At 39.1% G+C, this 20,064-nt stretch overlaps 2 protein-coding genes across 3 annotated transcripts in view; both read left to right on the plus strand.

Moving 5' to 3' along the window:
* Positions 1-12,390, plus strand: part of LOC119499417 (cyclin-Y-like) — a 31,988-nt gene extending 19,598 nt beyond the window's left edge. The window contains exons 2-11 of one of the 2 annotated variants that reach the window (XM_037788716.1): positions 488-562; positions 4,069-4,086; positions 4,380-4,414; positions 4,637-4,731; positions 4,844-4,879; positions 7,199-7,256; positions 7,463-7,582; positions 8,979-9,145; positions 9,725-9,887; positions 11,073-12,389. In XM_037788716.1, the coding sequence (XP_037644644.1) occupies positions 488-562; positions 4,069-4,086; positions 4,380-4,414; positions 4,637-4,731; positions 4,844-4,879; positions 7,199-7,256; positions 7,463-7,582; positions 8,979-9,145; positions 9,725-9,887; positions 11,073-11,189 (884 nt within the window). In that variant the 3' untranslated portion in view covers positions 11,190-12,389. Of the gene's footprint in view, positions 1-487; positions 563-4,068; positions 4,087-4,379; positions 4,415-4,636; positions 4,732-4,843; positions 4,880-7,198; positions 7,257-7,462; positions 7,583-8,978; positions 9,146-9,724; positions 9,888-11,072 lie in introns of both variants that reach the window. The other variant, XM_037788717.1, reaches the window with a different exon arrangement.
* Positions 12,391-16,379: 3,989 nt separating this feature from the next.
* LOC119499244 (gap junction delta-4 protein-like) lies at positions 16,380-18,823 on the plus strand. Its single transcript, XM_037788511.1, has 3 exons — positions 16,380-16,872; positions 17,562-17,837; positions 17,901-18,823. Exons 1-3 carry the CDS (start codon positions 16,809-16,811, stop codon positions 18,668-18,670), a joined length of 1,110 nt encoding a protein of 369 aa, XP_037644439.1. The 5' UTR covers positions 16,380-16,808; the 3' UTR covers positions 18,671-18,823.
* The last annotated feature ends 1,241 nt before the right edge of the window (positions 18,824-20,064 follow it).

Consider the following 20,064-nt stretch of genomic DNA (forward strand, 5'->3'; position numbering starts at 1 on the left):
TCCACACTATTATATGTCTTAGACTCTCATTTTTACATCTTTAAAAAAAAAAATAAAAAATTTTATACATATTATTTGAGCATTGTTAGAGGGAGTCTGAGATCCAATAATTTAATCACCAACGACTGCTTCTTGGTAATTGTTGTGCATATGGCAATGAATAACTTGAACTTGAAATCAAAGTAAGTTATTCGTGTTCTGGGGACATTGGTCATCTGTACCAAATGTTATGACAGAGTGTATGTTTCATGAAGATGAAATTGTTGAGTCATTAGTATTGACCGAGAATCTTATCAACCCTCTCCAGACTTAGCATGGTCGTTTGTTATGATGATGAGGCAGTAAAACAATTTACAATAATACAGAAAACAACTTGTGTCTCTGTACTTGGATTGAAGGAACATGAAAGATGACTGCAGTAGAATGTCTCTGAACATTGTTTCCATCTCACAAAGTGACACATACTGTATGCCTTGTGTTTTGACAGAGTTGAATATGGAGTTCAATCCATCAGACCATCCGCGGGCCAGCACCATATTCCTCAGCAAATCCCAGAATGATGGTGAGTAGCTCCGTTTAATAGGATTTGACTGATTTATCCGTTTTCAAATTGTCCTTTTAACCCTCTGAGACCCACAATAGACAATTTTTAGGGGGGGCAGGGGGTCTTTAGGGGGAGATAGCAGGTTAACAGTAGATGTCACATAGAAGTGGTGTACATCATCTGAAAGCTGGGAACCTGAAGATTAATTTGAGATGCAGCTCAGCACTGTGTGTCAACATGAAATCATTCATTAATTAATTAAAATAAATTGTGAAAATGTATAAGGGCTTATAACATTATGATAGAAGTATATGATGTCCGTCCCCATGCTCTCTTATGTCTCATAAGTTGCTGCAGCAGTTTTTTGGGGTTGATACCATTTGCTACACGGATTTGGTGCTAAATTTAACCATTTTTTATCATTTGAGAATTGATAAAAATGATCAATAATCCCTCCAAACTACCACATTAAGACACCAAGACCTTGAGGAACACCATAGAAAAAGCCATGCTGTGATTTGGGATAAAAAACTTTTGACATTTTGGAGATTTCTGAAAGAATTGCATTTTTCGGCGATTGGATGGCGAGCACTTCTGTTGTGTAAACTGCTCAGAAACCCCCTTATTGTCAATCTAGCTAGGAAAGCCATCCATCCTCTGAATGCTCTAGGTCTCTAGTCTGATCCATCCATCCTCTGAATGCTCTAGGTCTCTAGTTTGATCCATCCATCCTCTGAATGCTCTAGGTCTCTAGTTTGATCCATCCATCCTCTGAATGCTCTAGGTCTCTAGTTTGATCCATCCATCCTCTGAATGCTCTAGGTCTCTAGTCTGATCCATCCATCTTCTGAATGCTCTAGGTCTCTAGTCTGATCCATCCATCCTCTGAATGCTCTAGGTCTCTAGTTTGATCCATCCATCCTCTGAATGCTCTAGGTCTCTAGTTTGTGGCTAGTTCTAGGCTGTGATCATCCTAGAGGTCACCAAAGGTCATTTTATACAGTAAGGTCAAGAAAAAAAGTGGTCTCACTAAATTAAATGTCTCCTATGGGGACTAACATCATCACACATGAATACAGTTGGGCTCATTGGATCCACAAGAGTCTCAGCTTTACAGTGATACCCAATTTATGTAACTTAACACTGTTTAGGGACCCCAGTATGCAGAAATATTCAAATACACCATTTTTAGACTATAGGCGAAAATAACACATTTATACTGCATTCAAAAAAACACGTGATTATCGTAAAGTGGGCATGTCTTTAAAGGGGAGACTCGTGGGTACCCATAGAACCCATTTTCAGTCACATGTCTTGAAGTCAGAGGTCAAGGGGACCCCTTTTGAAAATGGCCATGACAGTTTTTCCTCGCAAGTTTGGAGCGTTATTTAACCTCCTTCCTGACATGACATACATGTATCACCCTTAACATGATCGTGACATATAATCAAGATAATGAGGCTCTGGGAAAAAAAAAAAAAGATTTTCCATGGAGCAATACAGTACATATAGGAGCTCTGATCCCAGAGTAGTTTCTTTGTGGCTAGCCGATGTGTGCTAATTTATGCCGTTGCCCGGAGGCATCTGACTGAGAGCTTCAGCATCCTGCGGAGGGGGTTCGGTCACACTGGGAAATATTAACATGTTTTTTAGAGCCATAAACACCACAGCATGAGATCGTCGTTTTTCTTAGAGGCCTGGGGAACAAACAGCGACACAATAAAAGCTGTGTGATGTTGAAGGAGATGAAGACTGCATCTGATAAATGTTTTCTCCTGTTAAATTTAATCCTTAGTATCACACAGATATTGGATTCTGTATTGCATCATATTTGATGTTAAATCTTTCTTCATTCAGAGAATTGTGCCATGTGATGAATATTTGGACAAAGAAAAATAAAGAATAAATGATGTCTGACTTGTGAGGGATAAATGAATGAGCATTACATTTTCTATCAGATGAAAAGAAATGAATATTGTTTCTTATCATTTGCAATATTTAGTCTCGTCTTTGGGGAAAAAGAGTCACATGTTGGTGATCCACCCTCCCTCTTCCTCGTGGCTTTAAAGGATAAAGCTGACGTTACTCTAGCCTTTTTATTTTTATCATCAAATCCCCTGAAGAGACAAAACCAGCAGGAAATTAATCCTACTAGCAAATGTTGTCTGTGTAGTCACAGCCTGATGTGTCTTTGTGGCATTTTGGTTAAAAAAACACGTAAATATGAGTAAATAAAGATTTCATGTTTTTTTTTATTGATACAAATATGATATAACACCAGTCTTAACCTTCAGTTAACTGGGTTTTCATCCTTTATGGCTCGTGACCTTTTTTAGCCAAGCAACTTCTGTGAGCAGATCAACCAAAGACTGATGTTCCCTTCTCAGATTATTGAGTCCCAAAGAGGCAAAGCTCTCCAGTATTTTACAAGGGAGAAGCCAAAACGTGTGAGAAAAATCAGAAAGAATAAACCTAATTTTGTGTAGCGGAGATGTTTTTGTCTTCTTCTTTCCTCTCTCGACCCCTCGTATCGTGCACCCAGGCGGCAAATCCGGGTCTGAGAAGTGAAGCCAATGCTGAAGTGCCTTAAACTTGCATTCTTTCTAACAGCCAGCAGGGGGCGACTCCTCTCGTTGCTAAAAGAAGTCTGATTGTATAGAAGTCTATGAGAAAATGAGCCTACTTCTCACTTGATTTATTACCTCAGTAAACATTGTAAACATGAGTTTATGGTCTCAATCGCTAGTTTCAAGTCTTCTTCAATACAGCATGATGTTCATTTAGTAAATTATGGTCCCATTTAGAGTCAGATAGACCATAAAGCAGGAGATGCTTTAGGGCGGGGCTACATTGTGATTGACAGGTTGCCATAGGGTGACCAGATCCCAACAAACCAAATGTGGGACACAGAGTATGTCTGTGTGGGACAATGTGGGACACGCTGAGAGGTCTACAATGTTGATATAATGTCTATCTAACTTAAATAATAAACATTTCTATTCTGCCCCTTACCTCGTAACATCTCTATGCTTTGTACGGATGCATCCACAGATCGGTACATCTCTTTTTGAGCCGCATGCTTCTTGTGAGACTCACGCGTACTGTGTCGCTTGGCAAACTTCGCAAAAAACTGAGAATCGCCTTCCACCTTCACCCGTTCGGCTGTACTTAGCTCCACCCTCTCATGTCACTTCTGGTTGCAAAAAAACAAGATGCCGAACTCAAGGCCACTCTAGTCCACAAACCAATGGGTGACGTCACGGTGACTACGTCCACTTCAGTCTACAGTATACTTGTGACCCCTTGAGGGGCCCTGACCTCCACTATCAGAGTGGTGGTGACACTGCCAGTGCTTTCTGAATTGTGTACCTCTCCCTAAAATGTTAGTTTATAACATGTATGATATTAGCAGAGGTTGAGAACTGCTGCTGAAACACAGCATATTTGAAAAGAATCCTGCTGTTGTCACAGAATCAGTGACTGTGCTGCAAACGGAATAAGGTTTTTGGTTCCTCTCTTTTCAGAGGTGCCCTGCAGGACTGGTGAGTATAGTCCTGAGTGTGACTCTGTCTCCCTCTAGTGGTGATAACAGCACTCTGTCTTTCTGCTTTCCAACTCATTCTCTAACTGTGACTTCTCAACACTTACAGCTTTAGTTCCGTGTTACAATTAACATAGTGAAATGTGCTAACTCCTTGCCGTGTTTTGCTTCTTGGGATAACAGTGTGTGTGTTACTGGTTGATAACTGCTGGGTTTTCTGATTGGGGTTTTTGCCGCTGTCGGTGCAGAAGAAATGGAATTTATTGATAAACTTGTCTGTCTTTCTGTCTTTAGTGCGAGATAAACGAAAAAGCCTCTTCATCAATAATGTAAGTGCACGACTGATTCTTTCAAACTCAGCTGGTCTTTGTGTTATTTTGAAAGGTCTAAATGCTGTATTAAGGGGAAGCTGAAAATACAAACAGTCTGTTACATTCTTAGGTTGCATGTTGTTGATGCTCACCCCCCCCGTGCATGACACACTGGCATACTTTATGTGGGTCAGAAGAAAACATGTACACTCTAATAACACTCACTGTGTTTGTTTGCAGCATGGGACGTCGAGGAGGAAATACAGCTCCTGCTCCACCATCTTCTTAGACGACAACACAGTCAGCCAGCCCAACCTCAAATACACCATCAAATGGTAATAAATATGTTAGAAACTGTCTATCTCATAGGAAGATATATTATTTGTTATCTACACATCTGTGATATTTAAACATATTAATACATGTATTATTGTTTTCTCTTTACAGTGTATCACTGGCGATTTACTACCATATAAAAAACAGGTGGGGCTTCTCAGTCATTTTCAACAGTAGTCTCTGTAAATCCCAAAACATAAATGCAGAAGCAGATTGTGAGTAAACTTTATTAATTGTAAAATGATAGATGTGTCAAGTAAAGTAGCAGTACATGTCAGGAAAAAGAAAAATGAGTTCATTATGGCGTAGCATGTGATTATGTAGTCTTGGTTACACTACCAAAAACCCAAACACAAGATTGGAACATGGTATCATACTCAAACAAATACAAATTGAAAAATCTAAATCTGTGTATATTTTTTTTTTATCATTTTAAAAGGTAAAATGTATTATCCTATAAGTAAGAATCTATAAAATCAGGTTACTATTGAATAAATATGAATTCATGTTGTTGATAAAAAAAACAATAAAAAGCACTCGTTTAATCATCTATAGTAGAGGAACAATATATGTACCAAAAATTGTTATCTTATCAAAAAAGTAGGGTATTTGACGTCATTCGCAGGAAAACGAACAGAAAAGGAGGAATACATTTTTCACAAGATATCTTATGAACCTCTGTATGAGAATACATTGAACCAACACATACAGACGTAGGCAAAGTTGTTGGTAACGTTCCGTTAAAGAGAGAAAAACCCACAATGGTCACTGAAATAACTTTAAACTGACAAAAGTAATAATAAATAAAAATTTACTGAAAATGAACTAATGAAAATCAGATATTGTTTTTGAATTGTGGTTCAACAGAATCATTTTAAAAAACAAACTAATGAAACTGGCCAGGACAAAAATGATGGTACCCCTAGAAAAGATGTAAAATAATGTGACCATAGGGACATGTTAAACTAAGGTGTGTCCTGTAATTAGCATCACAGGTATCTTCAAACTTGTAATCAGTCAGTCTGCCTATTTAAAGGGTGAAAAGTAGTCACTGTGCTGTTTGGCATCATGGTGTGTCCACTGAACATGGACCACAGAAAGCTAAGGAGAGAGTTGTCTCAGGAGATGAGAAAGAACATTATAGACCTTCATGTTAAAGGTAAAGGCTATAAGACCATCTCCAAGCAGCTTGATGTTCCTGTGACTACAGCTGCACATATTATTCAGAAGTTTAAGATCCATGGGACTGTAGCCAACCTCCCTGGACGTGGCCGCAAGAGGAAAATTGATGACATATTGAAGAGACGGATAATACGAATGGTAACCAAAGAGCCCAGAACAACTTCCAAAGAGATTAGAGGTGAACTCCAAGGTCAAGGTACATCAGTGTCAGATCGCACCATCCGTCACTGTTTGAGCCAAAGTGGACTTAATGGAAGACGACCCAGGAGGACACCAAATCATAAAAAAGCGAGACTGGAATTTTCCAAAATGCATATTGACAAGCCACAAAGCTTCTGGGAGAATGTCCTTTGGACAGATGAGACAAAACTGGAGCTTTTTGGCAAGTCACATCAGCTCTATGTTTACAGACGCAAAAATGAAGCATCCAAAGAAAAGAACACTGTACCTAATGTGAAACATGGAGGAGGCTCGGTTATGTTATGGGGCTGCTTTGCTGCACCTGACACAGGGTGTCTTGAATCTGTGCAGGGTGCAATGAAATCTCAAGACTATCAAGGCATTCTGGAGCGAAATGTGCTGCCCAGTGTCAGAAAGCTTGGTCTCAGTTGCAGGTCATGGGTCCTCAAACAGGATAATGACCCAAAACACAGCTAAAAACACCCAAGAATGGCTAAGAACAAAACATTGGACGATTCTGAAGTGGCCTTCTATGAGCCCTGATCTAAATCCTATTGAACATCTGTGGAAGGAGCTGAAACATGCATTCGGAGAAGGCACCCTTCAAACCTGAGACAGCTGGAGCAGTTTGCTCACGAGGAATGGGCCAACATACCTGTCGACAGGTGCAGAAGTCTCATTGAGAGTTACAGAAATCACTTGATTGCAGTGATTGCCTCAAAAGGTTGTGCAACAAAATATTAAGTTAAGAGTACCATCATTTTTGTATAGGCCAGTTTCATTAGTTTGTTTTTTTAAATGATTCTGCTGAACCATAATTCAAAAACAATATCTGATTTTCATTAGTTAATTTTCAGTGAATTTTTATTTATTATTACTTTTGTCAGTTTCAAGTTATTTCAGTGACCTTTGTGGGTTTTTCTCTCTTTAACGGAACGTTACCAACAACTTTGCCTACGTCTGTATATTGGGGCCCTATTGGTGTACTAGTTCAACCTATAAAGAATATTTTCACATTCCATCTACAGTATCAATAACTTGTTGCTACAGTGACCCAAGTCTTATGGATGAAATCCACCATGTAACAGTTTGTTCTCATGCCAGGGACACAGAAGGAGCAATGCTGCTAGACATATTTGATGAGAAGCTTCATCCTCTTTCAGTAAGACACCATCAGTTATGATATAACACATTTTGCAAAAATATCTGTATTATTTTGCACATCTTGTTAAATTTGCCTCCTTTTAACTTGTTAGTATTGGGTCATTGTTTTTTTAAAATCTCCTCCTTTCCTGAACCCTTTCTTCCTCACTTACGCCTATATCTTCCCCTCCTCTCTTCACCTCTTTCTTCCATCTCTTCTTCCAGAAATCAGAGGTGCCACTGGACTACGACAACCATGACCCAGAGCAGAAGCAGATCTACCGGTTTGTCAGGACGTTGTTCAGTGCTGCTCAGCTCACTGCTGAGTGTGCCATCGTCACACTGGTAACCTTCTTTTAACATCCTCCTCTAGTCATTTAATGGATCATACCATAAAACACCCATACCCAAATGTGCATCCTGGGTGGCTTGTCTCTTGGGGAAAAAAACAAACTAACAAACAAGAAAATGCATTGCTAAGTTTCTTCAGAAAGATGACGATCCCATGACGGTGAGGTGCGACCTGCCTTAAACTGTGCCCTCACGCTCGCATCATCACACACACTTTCTGTTTAGGCCCCAGGGGGAATATCAGCCTGATGTGTTGAGACAAGCCAAGGATGTGTGTAAATTGGTGAACCCAAAATATCATGTCGTCTGAGTGCGTCGTTGGGTCTCGGAGACCAGTGATAAATGCAGGATGTCATACAGGAGAGAGTGGGTGTGAACCTCCTGACACCATCGAGTGGAGTATGGACATAAATGAGTCCGACAGATCAGCCGATTAGACTGTTGTCAGGCTAATAATTAGGTGTAATCAGTCGCTATAAGACCCCTAGATGTGGGTCAATAGGGGCCTACTACACCCACTAGTAGGTTTTATCATCTATTCACATGGTAAGAAAGAAGGTATAAAAGAACACAACAACGACCTCTAGCGACCTTAGTAATTATGACAGGAGCAGAAGGGGAGGTCAGGCGCTGTAATAAAGACAGTATAAAACTCCACAAGGGATGGAGGTTGGGGACGATGAATGGGACACAATACACAGGATTTTCACCCAGCAGACTGGAGTTCACGTGCTGTGTGAAACCAACAATGTGTAGCTGTATTTGAGTTTGTAGTTATTTTAACCCAAAACTTAAGTATTTTTTTTGCCTAAACCTAAAGAAGTTGTAGTTTTGTGGCCTAAACCTAAAGAAGTTGTAGTTTTTTGGTCTAAAACTAAAAAATTTGTAGTTTGTTGCCTAAACTTAAAGAAGTTGTAGTTTTGTTGCCTAAACCTAAAGAAGTTGTAGTTTTGTTGCCTAAACCTAAAGAAGTTGTAGTTTGTTGCCTAAACCTAAAGAAGTTGTAGTTTTGTTGCCTAAACCTAAAGAAGCCTTTTTGTTTGTGTTCAAAACATGACATTTCATTCAGTTTTACAACATGCTAGAACATGTTGCTTTTAAGTTTCCCTTTCACTTTTACAATGTAGTAGACGTAGTAGGCCTCTACTGACCCATATCTATGGGGCTTGTAGCGACTGATAACGACTATTTAATGGCCTGATAACAGTCGAATCGGGTGGACAGATTGGATCATCCACCATTTTGAGAACTTGTTAGGTCATGATGTGGCAAATGTTCCAGACTTACTGGAACAATTGTGTTTTTCATAGCTTTTTTTAAATCACTGCCTACTGCCTCACTTTCATGCCCAGTCTACAGTGATGTCTCCTTTATCCGCTTCGTGGTGCAGGTCTACCTGGAGAGGCTCCTGACCTATGCAGAGATCGACATCTGCCCAGGTAACTGGAAGAGGATCGTTCTGGGTGCCATCCTGCTGGCCTCCAAAGTCTGGGACGACCAGGCTGTCTGGAACGTAGACTACTGCCAGATCCTTAAGGATATCACTGTGGAAGACATGTGAGTTTATTTTAAGAAATGGGGATTGGTTTTATGTTTAGGTGTCATTCATATTAGGATTAGGTTTGGGGTGAGCTCAGAAATGGAAGATGAATCCCTCAAAATGGTTATCTGGCAGATTTGTCCTTACATGTAAGATTTCATCATCGCAGGGACAAAAGACTAAAAACGCTGGATTTTGACAAAGAAAGTCGCTGGTATTAATCCATGGACATGTTAAAGCAATGTGTGAAGGAAATGAAAAACACTCAGTTATTGTTGACCCTCAACAGCAGCTCTTGCTGTGGTAAACTCCCAGACATGTGCTGCTGCATGAATGTGATTCAAGATGGGACTGAAAATAAAGAAGTTTAGTTTAGTTCTCTTAAAACTGACGTGAGCACCGATAGTGTCGTTCGTCTCTTCGTTGTTCATTAGTTTTTGGAAGGTATAACTTAAAACCCTCATTAACACACATCATCAGGGGGAAAAAAAGAAGCTGGATAAAAGGCGTGGACTCGTCTTGATATTCTGTATATATTTGACATATTGTGCGTATGGATTTCATGAATGAACCTGGAACTTATTCGTCTCTAACAGGAATGAGTTGGAGCGGCAGTTCCTGGAGCTGCTGCAGTTCAACATCAACGTGCCGTCCAGCGTCTACGCCAAGTATTACTTTGACCTGCGATCGCTCTCAGAGTCCAACAACCTCAGCTTCCCCCTGGAGCCGCTCAGCAGAGACAAGGCCCAGAAACTAGAGGTGAGGCGCTCCTGTCCAGTCTTTTCTCTCTATATGTTTAGTTTCCTTTCCTTTCTTTTCTTCCCTCTTATTCAATCACATCCACAACAATTTAAAGCCGCTATGTTCTCATTCCCAGGGCGTCAAATACTGAGGCTTTGTCACGGCCATTGGCGTTAGATACGGACGCACGAGGCACCCTTTAGCGTCGGTATGAGACGCATTGAGTTTTCCGTTATCTAAAATGTAAACCCATCTGCGTCAATATTAAAGCTCAGGGAAAGTGTGCCGGGAGTGTGGTGACGTAGCTTTAAGAGTGAAAAGACACACTGGGTGGGTGGAAGAGGAGGTGGATGGGTCCAACAAACACAAGGCTTTCATCCCGGAGACCGCTGTTCGTGTCCCGTACGCCACGTTACAATCAGCTGTTCGTTCATGTCCCCTGTTCACAACGTTCAGTGTCATTTTCACTGTACAAACAGCAGTTTCAAGCCCAACCATGTCGTTTTTTAGTGGTTTTATTGCCTGAACCTAAGCAAGTGTTTTTTTTTTACTTCATAACATTAAGCACGTGTTTACTCCGACCGAAAAGAGTGACGCCGAGGGGTCTGACAAAGCGTCAGTATGTGACGAGTTGGGATGAGAACGCGTTGGCTATGTGTAGAATTTGAAGATCTATTACTTCGGCACCCCTAGTGGGAGCACCAAGAAAGACAGTGTACAATCTAAAGCAGAAATAAATACATACAACATGGAGCAGGTCGGTGCTATTTTGGAGACTGGCATTCCGTGTTTGTAGTGTTTTCAGTCTCCGTTTGCAACGTCCATCACAACATCTCAGATATGCAACGTGATGACACATGATGACTCTGTGTTGCTGTTTTATTGTTAAAGTTTCATAAAAAAAACTACATTTTGAATTGGTTTAGCAGACTAAATTGCCTAATCTTTATAGATTTTCAGATGTGGTGGAAATGCAAATAAAAAATTAATTCTTGAATTAACTTTCTGTGGTGCTTTAATTTTGTTTTACTAATCTAGAGATAATCACGATTCATCACAAGCATTTACACAAATAGGAAAAGGGAAAAAAACATTTCTTTAAAGAGTTCTTCTTATGATTGTGCATCACAGAAAAATACTGTGGTTACTGAAAGTAGAATTTTGACTCCTTCATAAAAAAACGTGTCTGTGTCCTCCCTTCAGGCTATTTCCAGGCTATGTGATGACAGGTACAAGGACGTACGGAGAGCTGCGAGGAAGCGCTCAGCCAGCACGGACAATCTATGTGGGATTACATGGGTTCCTGCAATCCTCTCCTAACCACTATTCATCTGCCATATACCGAACACTGGCATCAGGCTACAGACACTGGCTGGATGAGAAAACTCTAAAAAACACACCCAACATGGTTCTGTGCCGAGTTAAAACATACTTCCGTTTGGATACGCAGATGATACCAAGAAGTGGAACAGTGATTGAAACCTGAAATCAGCTTCTGGGCGTCACACCTTCGAACTGGAGGAAGTGAAACACATCTGTAGTTTGGGGGAGGTGCCTTCACAGTGCCTCAACTCTTCTGATCATGCAAAGAGAGAACGGAGTTCATGGCTGTTATATCATCTGTGGGGAAAAATATCTTTCTTTGGACCAACCAAGAAAGTCCAGGACAACCTATAGGACATGGCACCGTGAACCTGTCTTAAAGAATCGGTACTCTGTTCAGTCTTCTGCTTTTGTGTCTAATTTTGAAACATTTGACATAACCTGCCTTTGAGATGGCCCTGCAACTTCACAATATTATTTATTTTACTTTGATTATGTGAACTTCAGTGAACAGTTGCAGCTGCCTGAGCCCATAGCACCTGCAGAATTTCATAAACAGTAGTGTAGCACTGAAAGTTATTTATTTCCTTTGACAGGTTTTAGAATAATAAAAAGTGTTAGTTTTCTCCTTTGGGAATATTTATATTCAAGGTTTACAGTATTTCTAGCGTACCTCTCGATACTCAGGTAGTCTGTTTAATCTTTTGATTTATTGTGATGCTCCTCTATATATACACTTAAAGTTGGAAATTATGACAAGTAGCAAACAAATTGCAGATGGAAGGAGCCAGAATGAATAAAAAAATGTGACAACACATGCATTCCTATTTTGGGGACATGAATAATCAAACAATTAGAACCACATTCATCAGACTTTGGTTATATCTTAACATTGTGGCGGTATGGATTCCCCGGACTTGAGCCCAAGGTGAAAAGCCTGAGAGCCCTTCCCAGCCACATACAAATACAAAAATAAAAATGTATTTGGAGGAGACGATGACGATGCCTCCATATTTTTAATAAACAAATGCCTCTTCAATTTTAAGAAACAAACACCTCTTCAATTTTAATAAATTAACTTAAAGCGGCAGTATATTTTTGGCATCTCATTTTTTGGCATCCAAATTCCATAATAACCTTTCAGCATATTGTAATTCAAGTGTTCTGAGAGATAACTAGACTTCTGCTCCTCCTCATGGCTCTGTTTTCAGGCTTTAAAAAAAATCTAGCCAGTGACGAAAGACTTTGAACAATCACAGGTTATTTCAGAGAGAGATCGTTCCTATTGAGCGTTCCTATTGGCTGTGCTACGGCTGGTGGGCGGTGCTTGGTATTTCCTCAGCTGTTCTTAACATGGCTGCCAGGTCACAAACTTTCTCATTTTACAGCTAAACAGTACACTACAAGATGATTCTGAAAACATTTGAGGAGAGAAATAGGCATTACAGTAACAGAATATTGATTCATATTTGATCAGTGCTGCCTAGTTTGACCGTTTGGTCAGAGTTTGCGAGTGATTGACAGCCGGCTCTCATAGACAGCAGCTGGACGGCAGACTCCAGATCAGCTCTGACTGCTTGTTTTCCTCCGGTCTGTGAAGTCCTGCAGAGCACAGCCAAAAGGAACTCTCTCTCTCTGAAATGACCTGTGATTGGTCAAAGTCTCCTGTCACGGGCTAGATTTTCTAAAGCCTGAAAACAGAGCCATGAGGAGGAGCAGAAGTCTAGTTATCTCTCAGAACACTTGAGTACAATATGCTGAAAGGTTATGGAATTTTTGCCCTTTGATGCCAAACATATACTGACTACTGAAGCTTAAAACATGGTTTTTCCACATACAAATTTTAGAAGCTTTGAGTAGAGTAAGCACAATTCTCTGCTGACATCTGGTGGATGTTTGAGCATGGGATCAAACCAGGTGTCGTTCCAGGTTGTGGGGATTTAAAGGGTCAATTCACCCACATTTGGAGTGGTGTCTATTGGAATTGAGATTTCTGCTAAAGCTGAATGATTTTGAAAAAAAAAATAATCTATTTGTGATTATTTTGACTGATATCGCAATTACTATATGATTGGAGGGAATGATCATTTTTACATCATTATTCTCATTTTCATTGAAAAACATTATAAAAAAGATAAAATGATTATGGTATGATTTTTGTGGGGATCTGTACCAAACAAAGATGTTTTCTTAAGTCTGTAGAATATGATGTTTAGGCTGGGACATTGCCTCAGCATATTTAATTTGAAATGGTATTTTGACACACATTTTGCATTTAAGAAATATTGTGGCTCCTGCGATTTAAAAATTGCACTCGGACATATTGCGAATTCGCCTCAAATTTTGATTAACTGTTTGGCCCTAATTTCTACTAATGGTAAAAGATGCAGGGTTATTTTGCACCTCACACATTTAATTAGCACCAAAATATACTGTTACTGTAAACCTCAAACATCGACATCAAACCAACAGAGTAATCACAGCCAACAGCAGGGAACTCTGGTCTGACGAGCACACTCTGCAGTGGATGGTGGTCATTACAGGGTGGGAGGAGGCCACACAGCACCGCTTTGTTTTTATGTATTCAGTATTGTAGAGCTAGATAACAGTACATTACATCTACAGTGCATTTTGAAAATAAAAATATCCTGTCTCATATTAGGCTGCTATCCCAGTGTCTTTACTTCCTATAGCTGACCCCTTCACAGCCAATCAGGTTGATTGATGCTGATCATTTATCTTAGATTGAAGGACTACAGTACACCCATGCATGCAGTTCTCTATGGGTTATATTTAATGTAATAAATCATAGAATGACCATAATATGTTATCAGAGATTAAGGAAACATGCTAAATTGAAATACTGGCGAGGATTTGAGTGAAGTGATTCCGACTTCCCTTACAAAAAAGAAGTATACTTCAAGTTTATTTTATGAATTAAACTAGTTCAAGTATAATCAACCCAAGTATACTTTATGTAATAAGTACACTAATCTCAATGTACTAGTATACTTGTAAGTGTACTACTTGAATACTTATTGGGACTAAATTGGCCCACTTTTTAGTTTATGAAAGTATACTTTTAAGTATACTTTAAATGTAAGAGTAGTAAAGTTTGAGTACACAACTAGTTTACACCCAAGTTGTATTTTGTACTGCAACTATAATATGAGCTATACTCCAAGTGAACTTATAGGTATACTGTTAGTTTACTAGTTATATACTTGTAGCCCACTTTTTAGTTTGTGAAAGTACACTTTAAAGTATACTCTCTGTAAACTACTAGTTCAATAGTTTTTAATGTAAGTGTACTTGTAAGTTTTTCTTTAAGTGAACTTAAAGTACTTAGCCAAATATACTTTTCCGTAAACTTTTCAGTATTAGCCAAGTATACTTAGACTTTTCTGTATACTTGCCAAGTACACTTACAAGTAGACTTTTCTGTATACTTGTCGGTATAAGCCAAGTATACTTAAGTATAATGTTGTTAAGTGTATCTCTGATAAGTACATCAAAAGTAAACTGAAAGCATACTCTCTTATTTTAAGTTTAAAGAAGTATACTAATAGCACACTTGAATAAACTTCTTTTTGTTTATTGTTTGTTTTGTTACTGAGGTACTGTTACTGAGGTACTATTACTGAGGTACTGTTACTGAAGTAACCCTCAAATTGCACAGTCCCACTGGAGGAGCGGACGGGCCACGGCTCCAATGTTTTGAATTGGACTGCTGTTCTAAATACTAGCTGTCAGTCCTACATATTGCTCCTTTATGGGCTTTCTGCAACTTTCCAAAGTTTTTAAAACCTAGTGACTAAAACTGCATTAGAGTGAACCCACGAACAGAGCTGCTTCCTTAGTTCCTGAGAAGTTCACAGTTTGGAGGTATCAGGTGTTTAGAGGACACTCATACCTAACTAAGGAAAAGGGAACAGAAAGTTAACTTTTCAGTAGACTGGACCAAACAAAATTATACTAATGTGGAAGTAATTGTAATACAAGACCTCATAACACCACAAATCCTACACAAGTCTTCTGTCTCGTTTCAAACAGGTGCTTTATTGTTGGTCCTCTAATAACAGCATTTAGTTGTCACAAGTATGATCTTCGTGTGATCTTCTATATCTAGTGTGTGACACACAGATGATCTGTGGAGCCATGATGTATGCCCCAAAGTTCAGAATGATCCTATAAAAGAATAGAAATAACTACCACTAAGGGTGTGTTCAGTCATCACAAAGGCTGCCTGTAAAACCCAGACACACAAACATTAGAAATCATTTGTACACTTTTCAATATGATGATGATTCTATCACATAAACCCCGACTGCTGAGCCTTTGTGCGTTTAAAGTGTTGAAACTGCTGACACAACTGATCATTTTGTATTTCCATTGTACATTTAATTTCCATCTAATTGCAAATAACAGATCAGGTTTTCATGTTTTCTTTCTCTCATTTGTCTGAAAACTAAATCACTGAAATATAATTATTCTGCAAATTAACTTTGTATAATGTATAAAGAGTAAACAAAACAAATTGAGACATAATTAATTGTGAATTATTTATGTGTTGATTTGTGTTTTTTGATAAAAGCAAATGCTCTTGTCTAATAGTTATTTGTTTTGCAGATTGTATACATTTTGTTTCACAGCACTGGTATTACAATCTAGCATTGCCTTTAAAGGTCCCATATTGTAAAAAGTGAAATTTTCATGTCTTTTACTTTACAAAGCAGGTTTAAGTGCTTTATAAATACTGGTAAACTATCAAAACACTCAATATACGGAAAAAATACACACAGCCCATATTCAGAAATTGTGCGTTTGAAACAAGCCTTTAGGATTTCTGTCCATTTGTGATGTCACAAATATACAATATATATAGACCGTTACACGGTTTTAAACATAAACATTCTAAATATGTCCCATTTTATTTCCTGTTGTGTCATGTGAATAACATCAGCTGACAGGAAGTAAACATGGACCCAAACTGTTGCCTAGCAATGCAATTCTGTTGGAATTCCGTTGAAATGCACTAAAACGGAGCGTTTCAGACAGAGGGTAAATACAGGTATATTCAGGCAGACAGTATGAGGAAAATAATGTGTTTTTTGAACATTACAGCATGTAAACATGTTCTAGTAGAAACACAAAATAGAAGTATGAACCTGAAAATGAGCATGATATGGGACCTTTAAGTGTAATAATAATAATCATTAATTGTCTCGTGATGTGATGATCAACTAAATGTGAATTAGAGATCGACTCAACAGCATTTAGCTGTCTCACTTAAGTTTATGATTGTCTATTACAAGCTCGCCTACGTTATGATTGTCAGCTTCCAGTAAGGTTGAGCTGTATCTCGACATCCCAACAATGCTTTGACGGCAGCCTGGTAAGAATAGCTCTCTCCACAGGTCCTGGCCTCCGCAGACAACAGAGTAGCAGTAAGGAGACGTTAGAGGTGAGACTGTATTTAGTGGCAAGCTGTAGTAGTTCTGGAGCAGAGTTGAAGGGGACAGCAGCTCGTCTGAACGTCTCCCTGATTCGTCTTCAAGGAGCTTTTCTTAAGAATTTCGGCTTGTTTTCTTATGGGATCAGGGTTAGCACTGAACAATGAGGATGATGGGAGCCAGAGATCTACTCTTCATCACTATCAGTCACAATGTCTCCTTCATGGGTAAGTTTCTCTTTTGTAGTTCACAATATTAGAAATCAAGCAGTGATAGTATGTCAATGTCTATTTTCATAAACCAAATAAACAGTTAAGGTAAAGAGTCATCTTAAACATACTGTATATTTATATATATAAAAAAATCAATCAATACAAAATGTTCTTTTCTTAGTCTAAATTGTGATATTTACTAGTTACATTACTTTTCACAGTAAGTTACTGTATTGTTTTTACACTAAATGACTGTGAAATGACAGCTGTATACTGTATATCAGTATGTTACTGTGATCTAGCAGTACGCTGCTGTAGAATTACTGTATTTAAGCCTATGAAGTGATAATACTGTAATTTAATGTGAAATAATTACAGTTAAATCTTGTGAAATCCTGGAAATTAAGAACAATGTATTTTGACTAAGTCCTGATAAGATTGTTTTTGCTTGGTCATAATTTTTCTAGTATAGTGAAATTTGTCCCTCTGTGTAATTTTGTCATGATGTTTAATATTTCAAATAGATTTTTATTTCCATGTATTTGTAAATAATCTAAGTATTTCTTCATCATTGTGTCAAGTTTGATAAATTTGTTTGATTATTTTTTTTTCTTTGCTGTAACCTGTAATTGGCTGCTGCGACAACCCAAATCCATCTTCATGTAATCTAATACTCATTATTGATCATTTCTTTTCTATTAAAGGCAAAACGTGGTGGATGCTGATGCTGGTTGTACGCATGCTGGTCCTCCTGTTGGCCGGCTTCACCCTCTTCGGTGACGAGCAGGAGAGATTCATCTGCAACACCATCCAGCCGGGCTGCTCTAACGTGTGTTTTGACGTATTTGTTCCCGTATCCGTCCTCCGTCTCTGGCTCTTCCACCTCATTCTTCTCTGTCTTCCCCACGTGCTGTTTGCAACCTACGTCATGCACAAAGTGTTGTCATATCCCTATTTCGGAGGTTTCTACTGCGACAGGAGTCGAGGAGGTTCACCTTTCACCCTTGAGAACTCGTTCTCGAGAGAACTGTCCTTGCATAAAGCTCCACTTCACGATGTCCATCGTGAACGGGGAGCGCCGCGCTTCTACTGCGCTTACTTCCTGGTTGTAATTCTGCGGATCATTCTGGAGGTGGCTTTCGGTGCAGGTCAGTTTTTTCTCTTTGGATTGTCCATGCCTAAGAGATTCCTCTGCTACGAGGCTCCCTGCACATCCGGGGTCGAGTGCTACATCTCCAGACCGACTGAGAAGAGCTTAATGCTCAACTTCATGCTGGGTGTCGCATCCTTGTCCGTTCTACTAAGTTTGCTCGACCTGGTGAGCTCCATGAAGGCGATGGTGAGATGGAGGAGGAAAAGGGTGTTGATGGAGGAGATGAGTAAAGGAGAGCAAAGCAGCATGCATACAACGACAACTATGACTGAAGACAGCGACGCTCTTTTGACCAGAAGAATCAGCCCGAGTGAAAGCTCAAAGAACAGTCTCAAGGATGAAAAGCACGCTGCAGTCGGGCAAGACGGTGAACCTCTTCACACAAGAGTGAATGATGGAACCACTAATGACACCAGGCCAGAAAGCAAAGATGCTAAGGTGGAGATGTCTCGGTCGCCCACTCCCATCAGCGCTCCGGTGCCGACTCACTTTGTCTTCCACAGCCACCTGAGACCTCCAGTGTCCCCTCGCCCTGACAGAGGACCACACCCCAGGATGCCAACACCTGTCAAAAAGCTGGACCAGTACACTCCAGTTGGGGCAAACTCAGGCCAACAGTCTGATAGCAGTGAATCTCCAGACAAGAGGGCTTGGGTGTAGTTGACTGAGTGGATATTCATCACTGTCATTAGACAAAGACTGCTGTATATCTCCCTTTAAAGGGCCCAGATATTTTGGATGTAACTATTATTTTAAGCATGAATTAATTCAGAGTTGTTGTAATATAACAGATGATCTATGTATGATGTGAAATGTGTCGCTAATAGTGACACCACAGAAGAATTACCTTTTAGCATCTTTTAGCTCATTGTTTTGGTTTTATTAAAACTCATCAACCCAGCTGTTTTCAGAAACATAAGCTCTGACAAAACCCACTGTACGTTACCAGCCCGGCATCAAATGACAAAATAAGCTTCAACAAACAAACAAGATAACTAGGGCTGTCAATCAATTCAAATATTTAATAGTGATTAAGCGCATGATTGTCCATGATAAATCATAAATTAATCGCATATTTTTTTATCTGTTCAAAATGTACCTTAAAGGGAGATTTGTCAAGTATTTAATACTATTATCAACATGGGAGTGGGCAAATATGCTGCTTTATGGAAATGTAAAACTGCGTGCTTTAAAACTTAGACAGAAATATCATTAATGCGTTGAAGAAATCAGTGGCGTTAAAATGAATTTGCATTAGCGCGTTATTATCGTGTTACCTTTATCAGCCCTAAAAATAGCATCTCGTAAGCTAGCATGCTAAATGGCTTCAGCAAGCTAAGCAACATGGTAAGCTAGCAAGCTAAATATCAGGCATTAGCAAGCTAAAGACACAGATATTTTTCTCAGGAGATGGTGGAGACCAAAACAGACCTAAAAGATGAGCGAATAATGGACTTACATTCATCTGGAAGCTAGAAAAACAACAAAATGAATGATAATTGTGCACCATGTCAGCCAGATAGGCAATAGTTTACTATATGCCATAGCAACTAAAATGCTTATAAGTGAAAATATACATTTTCAGCTAGTTCCACTGCCCCCAAGTGGCCAAAAAGTCAATTAGTGCAGCTTTGGAGCAATTTATCTTAGTTTATTTATGAATTTATTTAATTCTATTTGCACACACATAAGACTGCATAAAATCCAGATAATTGAAAAAAAAGAAGAAATGTGTCAGGAAAGGTCAAGAATCCACAGGCTTATAGAACACACCTCCCCTCAATTTAAGGAGAAAAACAGTTTGCAGTTTAGATTATCACAGAAACTCTTGAAAAGATGCAAACAGCTCAAGGGCTCAAAGGATATACAAGTAACACGACATACAAGTGACAATGTAAAACTTTTGTTCATAAAGGAAAAGAGTTTTTGGAGATGTTTGGTTTCATACGACAAAACTGATGTGTACTTTTTCTTGATGCATGCTTACTGGATGTTATTTTGTTTAATTAGTAATAATAAAACTGGTCAGATATATTCTGTCAGGTAAAATGCAA

This window comes from Sebastes umbrosus, chromosome 12 (assembly GCF_015220745.1).
Source record: "Sebastes umbrosus isolate fSebUmb1 chromosome 12, fSebUmb1.pri, whole genome shotgun sequence".
In the NCBI taxonomy this organism is placed as follows: Eukaryota; Metazoa; Chordata; class Actinopteri; order Perciformes; family Sebastidae; genus Sebastes; species Sebastes umbrosus.

Bases quoted from the DNA above. Each gene is read 5' to 3' on its own strand.
- LOC119499244 (XM_037788511.1), top strand. From the start codon at position 16,809: ATGAGGATGATGGGAGCCAGAGATCTACTCTTCATCACTATCAGTCAC. The intron at 16,873-17,561 runs GTAAGTTTCTCT...TTTCTATTAAAG, and splicing joins TCACAATGTCTCCTTCATGG to GCAAAACGTGGTGGATGCTG. The intron at 17,838-17,900 runs GTCGAGGAGGTT...CCTTGCATAAAG, and splicing joins AGGTTTCTACTGCGACAGGA to CTCCACTTCACGATGTCCAT.